The sequence below is a fragment of the Nesoenas mayeri genome (genome assembly GCF_963082525.1).
Source record: "Nesoenas mayeri genome assembly, chromosome: 4".
Classification (NCBI taxonomy): domain Eukaryota; kingdom Metazoa; phylum Chordata; class Aves; order Columbiformes; family Columbidae; genus Nesoenas; species Nesoenas mayeri.
In genome coordinates this window covers 43372899-43386189 of record NC_137540.1, presented here as the reverse complement: position 1 = coordinate 43386189, position 13291 = coordinate 43372899, and the positions used below count along the sequence as shown (strand labels likewise).

The window sequence follows — 13291 nt, the reverse complement described above, 5'->3', positions numbered from 1 at the left end:
GAAGAAGGAAGCGATGCAAGCCTAGCAGGGCTGGCCAATGGAAAGACAAGGAGGAGGTGACGACAGGAAGAGGGCACCAATAGCAGCGAGAGACCGGGGCCGCGCTGCCCTCAGGGTAGGTGTGTCCGTCAGGCGGGGCCGCTCGGGCCTCCGTGTGCCACACCGGCGCCACACCGGCGGGGCCGCGCCAGCGGGTCCCCGCCAGCGGGTCCCGCCCAACCCCGGCGGCGGGGAGGGGGGGAGGGAGGGAGGGAGAGAGGGAAGGAGCGGGGGGTGGGGAGCGGATCGGATCTCCGCGCGCTGCCCGCCCCGCAGCGCGCGCCATGGCGGCCAACGAAGACCAGGAGGTGAGTCCGGGCCCTGCCCGCGCCCGGGGCCTGAGGGGAGCCGGCCCGGGACGCTCCTTTGCAGCGAGAGGGAACCTCCGTGCGCGGAGACAGGAGGTGGTGGGCGGCGGGAGGGAAGAGCCGGCCGCTTGAGCGGGCGAGGGGGAGGAAGCCGGGCGGCGGCGGGGCGGGGGGATCGGGGCGGGCCGGGCCGGGCAAGCGGCGGGGCCGTGCGGAGCGTGTCAAACCGAGCGCCGTGTGCGGGCTGGCGGCGGTAACCGGCTTGTCCGTGCTGCAGATGGAGCTGGAAGCGCTGCGCTCTATCTACGAGGGAGACCTGTGCTTCAGGGAGCTCAGCCCCGTGTCCTTCCAGTACCGGGTAAGGCGGGGCAAGGTCTGCGGGACTCTGCGGTGCAGGCTTTGCCTCGAAGCTGCTCTGCTGCCCTGTGTTTGACATACCGGGCGTTTTCTGAAACGAACAGGCGTGAGGCGGGCAGTGAAAACTCGATCTGCAGGCCGTTGTTTCAGGATCTTTGGTATGATGATTCCTGATAGTACAATGCTTTGTGTTTAGGAACCTGTTCCCACTCAGGTTTGTCAGCCCTTAGCTGGGCATCCTACCTACACGTCCATGTACTACATAGGTAGAACCGGCAGACTGGCTGCAGGAGCCAGCCTGCTGAGTAATGCTTAATAATACTTAAACTAGGTAGTCAGTTTCTATGTAAAGCTCTGAAACTTCCTTATTGCTAAATTACAGTCTTTTGTCCAGAGATAGCTGGCTGCCTTGTCTACTTGCTAAAGAGAAAATTCACAAAATGCTTCAGGTATGTACATTGATACAGTCTGCTCAGAAAACACATACAGGGAGTGCTGAGCTTGAGATTTGCAATTTTCCAAAATTTAGAGACCTGGAAGTTCTGGACACAGACTGAGGCAGATCTTTAGATGGCCAGAGAAATTTACTGAAAACTCAGGCACCTATGGGACAGAAGGGAGACTTCTGAAAATGCCATATGCATATTACCTTTTTGTAACTTCTCAAATAACTTCAGAATAACATCAGTAGTTGTAATGAAATATAGGTCAACTTAATTAATGGCACTTGAATCCCATCCATTTAAGCGCAGCCTTCTTTCATTGATAGGACCTTTATTAGTAAGTTTAATTTCTTCAAAAGAGTAAATGCAGTATATCTGCAAGCCTGCAGTGTATCATTCTACATTTTACTAGCTTTGCTCATTGCTAATATTAGATAAAAAATAATTGTCAACAGTTAGGACAACTCAATTTAAGTACTGTAAAACTTAGTGGCAGAAAAGGGCAATAATACATCTTTCCTATGAAGGAGAATTTGTATTATGAGAAAGCATAGTGCAAGTGAATGCATGAGAAGGTAGAAAGAATTAGTATCCCATTTTTCTGAGCCTCATTTCTCACACATCTTGCATACAAAACACAGCTGTTTTGTAATCAGTGTGCTATGAAATTGAGATTAAAGAAATATTTTTCAAATATTGAGAAAATGTAGCAGCAACAGCATTTGAAGTAAGACCACCCAATTTTTAGGTTGCACTGAAAAGGAGGAGCACGGTCATGTCACGCAGCTTTCGGTATGGATTTGCTCAGTGTGCAGACAGGGCTTTCCTGAGGCAACTCTGTAAACTGCACCCCCAGTTCTCTTCTTGGCACTGGTGGTAACGAGATTGCTACACTGTAGATGATGTCTTGAAAAATGTTGCAGATTCTTGATGTAAAGTGCTATTTATTTTACCTCTAAAACAGATGCTTCTGAATGTCAGTTTGTCCACTCTGCTGAAACAGACACTGTGAATAAAAAAAACCACCAACTCTAAAAAAAAATTAATGTACGGTACCCTTGCCTTGATTAGGACTTTTCTTCTGGTTAAATGTCATTCTATAAAATTTGATGAAGCCAGATATAGACTATTCTATAATGAGGGAAATAAGGAAGAATTTTCAGGTGGTTTTAGAGTACGGATTTAAGCAACTTTGTTGCACTAGTTTTCCAAATCATGTGTGAAACTGTTATTTCTGTTTGTATAGCATGCCTTTGGTAGCACCTGTACTAGTTTTAAATTTAAAAAAAAAAAAGTTTTTAAAATTTAATTCAACATAATTGTAAGGATCATATGTGTAATTTGGGTTCACTTAATTGGTTGGATGTGAATGATTATTAAAGTGAGGCTTTTTTAATGTTATGCTTTTTTATCCATTCTCATTCTACTGTCATCTTAAATCTTTTACTACTCATTCCTTCTTATAATGAAATAGAAGACAGAAATACTGAAATTCTTATCTGTTGTTTTTTGCTGTCTCAGGTCACTAGTTTATCATTCTCTTTATCTCAGCACTGTCTTGTGGTTTGTTTTCATATTGCTCTGATCTTGGATGCATGGGAGGGGGAAAGAAGGCTTCATCTTTTCTGTTCACATATATTATTGTATAATATTTGGCTTGCAGATGCTGCAAAGTAGTTTTTAAAACAAAGCAATTAAAAAAAAATAAAGAGAGCTTTGAATGTTTCTCTTGCTTTTCCTAGGATGAAAACTGCCAGTTAAGAGTTACTATTGATGTCAGAAATTTAGTATTTTTTCTAGATAACAGCTTTATTTTCTGATACCTTTATGATGATAATAGTTGTTATCTTAAGGAATCTGGATAGTCTTAAACAAGTGAAAGACATGCATATTGACATTGTAATCTTTAACGAGTGACTGGAAACTGTTGATTTATAAAGTTTTTCTTTTCACTTCAGATAGGTGAAAGCGGAGACCCCAAAGCCTTTCTAATAGAAGTTTCTTGGCCAGAAACATATCCACAAACAGCACCAGTCATATCGATGGACGCTTTTTTCAACAACACAATGTCAGTATTTATGACAGCTTCACTCCCAGCCTCATATGTAGGGGTTTTTTGATTGAGAAGCTTTTCTTCATCTGTCTAGATTATAGTGGAGTTTTATGATTTCTTTTAGATCTTCAGCTATTAAACAAAGTATTTTGGATAAGTTAATGGTAGAAGTTGAAGCAAATCTTGGAACTGCTATGACATACACACTTTTTGAATACGCCAAAGATAATAAAGAGTTGTTCATGGAAAAGCAGCCGGTTAACACTGTGGTAAGTAGGTAATTTCAGATTTTAATCTCTTGCTTTTAAAACTGAAAAAAAAAAAAGGTTATGACAACTCTAAATACTTCATAGCTCTGTCTTTGAGTTGTTAATCAGTGTATCGGGTACACCCATTCTAGTGGCTAAACAGTGACACACAGAGTATGGTGCCATAATTGTTACAGTTAATTGTTATTTTGCTCTTACACCAAAATGTTTGCGGGCTGCAGTTCTGTCCCATAGAATAACATAAAAATGAAGACTTGGAGCAGAAGCAAAACTAAAGAGAGCTGAAATGGAGATTAAAAGCATCTGCCCAGGGAGGGGGATGGGGGGACAGAGCAAATTACTGCAACCTTCCTGGGATGCAATGGATTACATAAGTGCAGCTCCAGGGTCTTGAATGAGTCAGGCTGGATCTGTTTGTGGCTTCTGTGTTGTACAAGGACGTTATTGGCCTCTGTTGCTGCAGATTTGCTTTGAGGGAGAAGGATTGTTTTCCATGCTTGGGAAGTCTGAATCCATCTCTTCAGACTAAACCACACTCCATGATTAAATTTAAAAAGTGTAAGAAGTGCCCTTTGCAGCTCTCAAAGGAAATAATTCCAGTCCCCAACCCTTGTTTTAAAACTACAGTCACAATTATATGTTGATTAAATGCTGCAGACTGCTGACAGCATTGCTTCTTTCTGACAGTCAAGATATTTCAGTATGTCAGGTTCGGTCATCACACATAGAGGTATCTGTGGAACAAATATGCAAAATATTAACAACCATTTTTGTCCTTCTCAGACTTCAGTAAGCAATAGTATTGCAATTGGAACTCCTGATGTGCCAGCAAGTAAGAAAAAAGATAAAAAGGAGCAGTTATCCAAAACCCAGAAACGAAAACTGGCCGATAAAACAGGTTTGTTCACTATAATATTTTGTTTGAGCAGTATGAGAATCCAAACTTTATGGCAGGGACATCTTGCTAGGGTCAGACTCAGCAGTCATTTATTTATAAGATTAACTACTTTAAGTCTGTGGTCTCTGTTTTGCTTGTTTTAGATGAATTGTTTTTGCCTGAGTTGTTAGTTCTGGTCAAAGCAACTTTCTGTAGAGTGGGGATTTCACAATGTTATTGGGTTTGTTTTATATCTTTATTTCAATACGTGACAGAAGTACAACTTTCAAAAAATAGTTGTGGGAGGAGAGTGTTTCTGACTTCTGAACATTCACTTTCAACAGAAAGTGGTTTGTTCATGGGCCCTCATAAATAATTGACATTATTAAAAATGCAATTTCTAAATGAAAGTATTTGTTTTGGAACCCAAAATAAAATATTAAATTTAGTTTGTATGTTCAAAATAGAATCACTTCTGCAGATACTTTATGCTTTCAATGAAATGGTAGGTTTCTGATTGAAAAGCGTTCAATATTTCAGCTAATCCTGCTGATGACTTTTATGTGTTCAACCTTAATTTTTAATAATGATCTGGATAATACTGTCATATTGGAGCAACAAATTGTACCCTGTGATAGCAATTTCTGCCTATAATTTTTCTGACCTAATGTATAATTGGCAGAATAAATGTTGACCATATAAAGCAAAAGTTGTGTAAATTTTTTTTTTCTTTGATAGAATGCATCACTGCTGGTCAGCCCAGCTCATGTTAGAGTTGCCTTCTAAATTAAATGTCAGATGGACTGGAGTGTTTTTATTCAAACAGGACTACTTTGAAGAAGTATATGTTTAAGACAGTAATACCTCTTTTTGTCCTCATGGCTTTGTAGTGGAGAAATTAAGGTTTTTGGATCTTTAGAATTTTGTGTGTTGATGTTAAAGAATGGTAAAGATTTCTCCTTAGCTTGCATGTTGAAAATAAAACCTTCTTATTCTGCAGATAACAAAGGGGAGCTTCCGCGAGGATGGAACTGGGTGGACGTAATTAAGGTAGCATGACTGTATGGTATGCAGTATTTTGGAAATACTGCATATGTACGTTAAAAATAATTTGTATTTATATCTCAAGAAAACTAATCTAATTTTTTTTTCTTGCTTTTCTTCCTAACTTTGTTTGAATTTGACTGTGGTGTCTGATTCATTTCTATGTGCATCCAGCATGTAAGTATTTTCAAGCCATCTTTTTCAATGTTAAAAAGATTTTCAAGAAATAGTAAGAACTGTTGCTCTTTTGGATTCTAATTTACATATTACTCAAATGCTTTAATATGGTTAGTCCTTCTGAATATTAGAGTTAGAAGGACTTTGATTCCTCTTTGAACTTTGTTGGCCTAGTATGCCTTTTTCATTTATTGAGCAATTAAATCTTAATGTTATGATGAGAGAGCTTTGCTAGCCAAATGCACTGCAAATATTCTGTCTTCATCTGGCAACAAGATATAAAATAAAGTCAGTGGTGTTGCCACGTTCTGGAGGGCAATGGATAAGTAAGCAGAAGGGAGTTGTCCCAAGCGGGAGCATTTTGCTGCCTCCTACAAGCCTGAGTGTTCTCTGCTGCAGCTCCTTCAGTGAATAATTATTTTCTGCTTGCTCTCTCTGCATTGATTTCTGCCACCCTCTTGTCTTTGCTGATTCAGTGGAAATCCGTATAGCTGCTTTGCAATTTTGAAAGTAAACTATTTTATTTTACACAACTATAAGTAATTCTTACTGGTGCGGTTGTTAAATAAGAGCAAGTAAATGATGATGGTGGTTATGGGCAGAGTCCTTCTGGGTTAAAAGTGGCTATTTGTAGTGAATGTCTTGAATTCCAGATAGATATCACGATAGATGCACTGCATGTAATAATTAGCTTTAAAAAAGTGAGAAATAGTGAATTAATGTCTCTTTTTTATTGTGTAAATTTCCACATGGGAATTCTCTCAGAGGTGCGTGGAGATACTTTTTTCCATTAGTCCATCTTATTTATTTTGGAGAGCTGTTGACAGAATCTTAAAATTAAACAGAAACAGTACCCTGAGGTTTTTCTGGGGTTTTGCGGTGTTGCTTTGTAAAGTCCACTTTTGCATTCAGGAAATAAGCTCATTTAGTGTCTAAGCTTAAGAAATTATTTTTGATGCTTTTCAGTCTTTTGGTACAGTAGCACAATCAGTCTGTATTATTAATTAAATATACATGTGTTCTATGTAAGATGGAGATAATGTTCTTGTTTCCTAATAAATGGCATGGCAGTCTAAACTCTGAATACTTTCTTTTTGTGTCTCTTTTATAGTTAAGCAAAACTGGTTCTAAAGATGATGAATAAAGGACTTTGGTACAAGGAAACTCCACCTTTTAATACAGTACAATTTTGGGCCACCATCTTTCTCTTAATACCTTTCATATTTGTTGAAGTAAACATTTTATAAAGCTCAATTTCCTAACTCGCAAACCTAGTCACACAAGTTTATCTCGAGACTATGTGGTCTTCTTTGGAAAAATAAAAACAAACTTGCCTTAAATGAAGGTTAGAATGTGACAAAGGATATAGAGAGCTCATGTGGTGAAGTGAATAGTGCTATATGCAGTGTTTATTAATTTATATTTTATTCTGTAGTAAAAATCCTGTTATAGTGAACCCAATGATACTGTAAACATTTCCTGGTGTTCTTATTCCAACTGAAGAAAAAAGCGCTATAACAGTGATTGGTCACTTGACAGCATAATTCATCAAAATAAATTATTCCATGGAAACAAGACCTTTGTCATTTGTTTATCTAATATGAATGTAGAAGGAGAACATAAAACTTGTTACATTGTAATAGACTGAAGCTTGTGGTCCCCTCTTCACTAGTTACTGTCTGAAATAGTAAATACTAGCAAAAGCAAGGCCAAACATTCTAGTCTGCTCAAAACTGAGTGGTTATAGCAGGCGTATGTCTTCTTTATTCTCTGCGGTATCCATCTGTTAGTCTTTCTCCAGTGTGCATCCCCACAGATGGTTGGACGTCTGAGGGGAGGGAGAAGTGCTTTCTTGCACATGTCTCAGTGAGTATTGTGATTCTGTAGCTCTTTCATTGGAGAAATGGGGCATTCCTTGGAGGGGTTGCTGACCAAGTGGTGGCATGGTGGAAGTCAGCACTCTGCCAAATGTGTTGGGAGAACTTTTTTTTTCCTAATCTGCTATCTTGCATCAGAAAGAGAAGTCGTCTTTGCTATATGAATGGTTACTGACTACAAGATGCCTTAATGTCCCTTATTGTTGTTTGTTTTGAGATGAACTTTAATAAATGCTTATTTATCTGCTGTGGTATGTGTTTATTTTTTTTAATTGTGTATTGCCTACTGCAATTCTAGGGCGAAGTTTGAACTTGCGAAGGATTTTCTGTCACAAAGAAAGCATTCTTAAAAATTGGTGGAAGAATTACATCTTCCCTCTCTCAGTATATGTTTACATGTTTTTCAGGGTAGTTGTGTTTGCTGTTAATATGAGGGTCAGTCATCCCACTGAGAATTGTAAGAGAGTCACCATTACGTTCATTGTTTCTTTGAAAACGTGCGCTCCGCCGCACACAGCATTTGGTGAGAGGGATGTTAGAGGCGCAGGCTGGATGCTCTGGGTGGTGGTGCCAAGAGCCAGTGTAGCAAATAGAGGATAGTTTATGTGACTGTCATGTTAGGACTTCTGTTGATGGAGTGGAAGTGTTTGTGCTACTGTCTGCATCAAGAGAGCTTACATACAACATGTTAGTATCATTCTCTTGAATTATATCTGTTTTAACAAAGGAGGATACACTAAATATATTGCAAAATTACTGCTTGTCTTCATAGATATAAAGAAAAAAATATATGAATTGTTGTGACTGCAGGTGAAGGAAGAAAAATTGAATTTGTTCTGTGCTTTTCACTCTTCTGAAAGAAATATGAAGACATCTGAAAGAAATATGGTGTGTATTGCTGTCATCCAAGAAGAGGCTGTACTTTTTCTTCAAACACTGGGTTTAAAATCAGTAAGTGTATGTTCTTCCTCAGTAAGGAAAATACTTAAAGAATTCTTAATTTCAGAAGGTCATGATTTCTCTATGAACTCAACTCATATTTAGTAATAGCTGGTAAAGTACACAAGGCAGGACATTTTCCAAATGACGCAATCTTGCCTTTGACATAAATGGGAGGCTCATGGCTACATCTGAGCAAGAGTGTCTGGCAGGGAGAAGTTGCTGTGGCTGCACACTGCAGTCCTGTGAGAAGGAAGGGCATTCAGCTTTAGTGTCTGCCAGCATCAGAACAGGCAGGACGTTTTCTTTTCACAAGGTTTCCAAGGGGAATTGACTTGTCATTGCTCCAATCCTTGATGTATGAGTCAAGTTGCCATGACAATTTATCTGAATAGATTAGTGAGGGAGGGCGGGGGAAGGATAGATAAAAACCACATCTCTTGCTTTGATGGTGTTACTGTGTGTAATGGCAAACTTGTGAAATGCCTGGTTTTTTAGCTCCTAGTCTGCCTATAAACCACACACTCTTGTGAAGACACCGGAGCAAGCTTCTGTGGTTCTGTTATTAAACGTGTTTGATTCGAAGTCTTCGTTCAAGGAAAATATTTTGCACTGGGAACTTCTGTATCAATTATTTGCTTCTCTGCAAATTTGGGAAGGTAATTTTTGTCGTTAAGCCATTTTCTCATAAGGCACGATGGTTGGAATGTGGTCATTTCAAAAGTCTAGGTACTTTATATTATGGAAAGGCCTGAGCAGCAACAAGTGAGGGGAAGGGAGGGAAAATGTAAAGAATCTTACCAAGATAGGCACAACTGTAAATAGAGATCATGACTACAGTGGGAATTCTAAACACTGTTGAAAAACACACCACCACCACCACCTTTTTTCAATTAAAAACCCACTGGCAGTGAAAAAATGGTGGTTTATGCTTTATTTCAGTAGGGCAAGAGTGTTTTGATTGTAGAGCTACACAATATATTTAAATAAATGGGTTTTGCAGTAAATCTTTGGTTGGCCTGAGAAAACAAATGTCAATACTAGTAACAGTAAAAGTAGCAAGTGTCTAAAATACAGGATGATTGAAAAGGAATTTGTCAGTTTACAAAATTTTCCATACTGCCTAGATAGTAATTGCCTTGCTGAAGCACCAGTTGAAAGAGCTTTTAAGAAATACCTTTTATCTATAGTGTTGTTCTTGCAGTAATCATTTGGAAATCTCACCTGATCAAGCATAGCTTACTTTTTTCCCCTTTTCCAAATTTGGCTCTGAGAATCTTTCCTTGGGACAAATTTGGTGCAGAAAATTGAGGTGGCAATGCCAATGCTTAAATGAAGTTTAGGTTTTTAAACTGAAATTTGGCTTAAAATATTTTTGCTCCTCAGTCTTTTAGTACATATTTGAATTGGTTGATATTCCTAGTGTCTTTATTGATTTGCTAATTAATTTTAAGATATGCTTTTGCATTTTTTTCAAAACTTTCCTCAGCAGGCTGTCATTTTGTGGTTTGTTTGCTTGCTGCTATGGAGGCAGGGAGTCTCTCTCTCTCTTTTTTCCCCCCTTTGTCAGTCCTTGTGGTGCCCTGGAGCACATTGCTAGGCAGTGCACTTGCCGGCCTCAACTTACAGGAGATATTAGCACAGGATGGGTGCAGTTTTTGCTACAAAATTGGTATTTTGCTACAAAATTGCTATTTGCTACAAATTTGGTATCTCTGAAACACAGTGACCTGTTCTCAAATATCTGTTCAGCTCTTTCTGTTGTTGATACAGGTATTTGAAGAATACAGGAGGAAAAAAAAAAGTATGGCAGGGGCACAAGAACTGTCACTATCACATTGGTATTTTATACTTTATTTTGAATAAAAACTTCAGAGCAGTCTTAAATTGTATTTGTGTGCTGTTAAATACAGGTTCATTCAGTGTTATTAGAACCAAGCCCGAAGACGCTTCATTGCATTGTCATGTATCAAATCCCGGGGAATAACATAGAGTTTCTGTCAGTGGGTTGAGAGGAGGGGTGACAGCTGTGACTGATGAGCCGCATGTCCTCATGTCTCCTGCTCAGCCCTGTGCTCACCCCGGCACAGCTGACAGGGAAACTGGGGCTGCTGATGTCTGCAATACCACTGCAATAGGTTGGATGTGGGGTGCGTAGATAAAGACCGGCCCAGATGATGAGCTATTAGATTTTGGTCAGTAAAATAGGAGTATGGAAAAAACCCCAGCATTTATTCATACAAGACCTTCAGCAGAAGTGCAAACATAGGGAGTCCTTTCATCTGAGGCAATACAAGTGATTTCAAGTTATACTGTGAAATTCGTGCTGTGAAAACCATGGAACTGGTTTGAATCAGAAATAGTTCCACTTTGCAAATTGTTTCCTTCCTCTGTGTTTTGTGGCTTATAGTACGGCATCCTAAGTACTTCTTAACAGCAGAATGAAGCGGGGAGGAAATGTTTGTTCAACAGATGAAACACCAGAAGTGTGAGAGTTCTGGGTGGACTGGAGGAGGAAAAACATCCTCATACGTAAAACTAGAAGAGTGTAGGGGATAAATCTTCATTGCTGCAGGAGAGTACAACAAAACAATGGCTAAGCTTAGGGTTGCAGAGCCATAGATTCTGGCATGAGGTGGGGTTATGGTAAAAGACAAGAGGATTGTAGATTTTCTTTCTGTTGCTGTCACCTATTGTGTCACCAGTATGGATTTGGCTTTGTCTCAGAACAGTCTGCCCCATGGTTGTGACAAGAATTTCTGTTTGCTGACTTCTGTGCTTCCTGTTTGTTTCTGAGCCCACAGAAGCAACCTCTGAAAGTCTAGTGCACTCCCAGAATTAAGACAAAACATATTGACTAGATGCTGGAAAATCATGTTAGAATAGTTTATATGGATGAAATAAAGAGTTAACTGTTTCTCTTCTGTCTCCTTCATTCAGAGCAAAGTGAGGCTGAATTACACAAGACTTAGGAGAGTCTATATCCAGACACCAGTGTCCCATGTCAGACTGAAAGTTTGTCTGTCTAGTTTAAAGTCTACATAACTATCCCTTCCTGAGCTTTCATGGTAATGGTTCCTACAGTAGCATGTGTTTTAAGTATTTATGTCTAAATACAGCAGAAATTTGAAAACTCTTGCTGTGATTTACCTGCTGCAAGTTGCTTATGTTGTGAGGTGGGGTAAGGTCACAGCAATCAGAGAGAAAGCCAAACTATAACTGCACAGCCTTAGTGGAAAGAAATGGGGTTATGTGCACGTCTCTGAGGGCATAATTTCTTCTGCAGTATCTTTATTACCGGTAATGATCACTGAAATGAAAAAGTCAGTCTAGGATGAGTTTTGAAGCTATCATTCAAGAAGAGATAATCTGTTCCTTCTCAAACAATTATCTGTTATAGTGTCACTGAGAGGTGATAAACATAAACATAGTCTTGTATAGAGTCACTCTTCTGAACAGGATCTTTAAATCAAGTATCTCTGTCAGTAATGCATTTTATTATTTCCTGCAGGAAAAACACATGAAGAAAGCATTACTATCTAAAAAGCTGCTGTCTCCGCCATAGAGAACCATTTGATCTCTACTTATAGGGAAAACTATGGTTCAATTGACCTTGAAGAGACAGAATTTATAGTAGTACAGGGAAAGTGCAGAAGCCTGTTGATGAAAAGTACAGAGCCTCTATAAATGGTGAACAAATTTGCACAGCATTATCAGGTTTGTATTCTAGTTCTGAAGATCAGAACTAGAATATTACCAGGTTTTAGTTAACTGGCATTCAGCATGACATTGATTTTTTTTTTTCCCCCCTCACGCCATATGTCTTTAGATGATAAAAGTACAGGATGTAGTATAGAAATTTATCTCCTAGATTAAAATAGTGCTAAAGCTACAAATCCACTCAAAGGAAATCAGTCTTACTCAGAAGTAAGGATATGCCAGAATTAAAGCTGCCTATGTGATGTTTATATGAAAAAAATGCATAGGAAGACTTTCTTTCTGTGACTACATGGGGTTTGGGGGTTGGTTTGTGTGTGTGGGTTGCTTTGTTTGTTTTGTTTTGTTTTGTTTTTTGTTTGTCTCCCTCTGGTAGTGTCCAAGCAGGTGCTTAGTGCTTTGCTTCCTTCTGTCTCCAGTAGTAGGAAAGCAGTACAAAAACTGTATGTGCCTAAATCTGAAAAGGGAAGAAAGTTTTCAGTTAATAGAAATGAATAAAGTAACATAACTGTCCTTGGAACAAAGTGGACATTTGAACAGGTATAGAGGGAAATGAATTTGTTTTAATAAAACTGTCTGGATCTCAGTGGCTTTAGTGCCTATTTCAGAGTCTGTCCCCATGCAGTGGATCTGTGACATGTAAATGCTTATGGATAATTTTAAGTTGACTTTATAGCTACAGTCCATATGATTAAGCATTGCTTTCAATAAATTTGTGTTACAGAAGTCAGTGCAGATTGCAATGTGTTGTTAATGAGCTCTGGTTCCATCCCTTTTCATTTGATGGAAGGAAAAGAGATACGCTATTCCCTTCCCTGGGACACAAGACATCCACATGTATGCTGCCAATGAAGGCTACCTGGATTTGGTTAAGAGGCATTATGATCAGTCTGAAAGAGTTAAAAAGGTGAAGTTCTATGGGATAATTTTAGTAGCTTAAATGAACCCACTATTTTTATACATTTTTTTCTTTGTTAACTTGCTGATTGTGATGTTTAGTATGTTGTGAGTGCAAACAGACACATTAGCTTATTAGCTAGTGTATGTGTCAAGTAACTGTTTGGTCAGATGAGTTCACGAGCAGTTACCTTGTCTTTCCTAATTTCATGGTATGATGAATGTTCTCTACCTCTTTTCATGGTGCATACCTACAGATAATGTCCCTCCCCTGGTTTTCTTGCCAGCATGGGC

General features: G+C 39.2%; 2 protein-coding genes across 14 annotated transcripts in view; both read left to right on the top strand.

Annotated features, from left to right (window-relative positions):
* The first annotated feature begins 258 nt into the window (after positions 1-258).
* Positions 259-6907, top strand: RWDD4 (RWD domain containing 4). Its single transcript, XM_080343946.1, is given in 8 exon segments — positions 259-347; positions 625-705; positions 3106-3215; positions 3325-3469; positions 4253-4367; positions 5347-5396; positions 5565-5580; positions 5583-6907. Coding segments are annotated over 8 exon segments (579 nt in total). The 5' UTR covers positions 259-323; the 3' UTR covers positions 5621-6907.
* Positions 6908-8250: 1343 nt separating this feature from the next.
* Positions 8251-13291, top strand: part of LOC308039917 (uncharacterized protein) — a 39341-nt gene continuing 34300 nt past the window's right edge. For 5 of the 13 annotated variants that reach the window (XR_013922085.1, XR_013922086.1, XR_013922087.1 and 2 more), the window contains exon 1: positions 8257-8395. Coding sequence is in view for 2 of the 13 variants with exons in the window: in XM_080343658.1 (XP_080199784.1) it covers positions 8309-8395 (87 nt within the window). In the remaining 11 variants the exon portion in view is untranslated. Of the gene's footprint in view, positions 8396-8881; positions 9043-12824; positions 13008-13291 lie in introns of all 13 variants that reach the window. The other 8 variants (XM_080343666.1, XM_080343660.1, XM_080343663.1 and 5 more) reach the window with 7 other exon arrangements.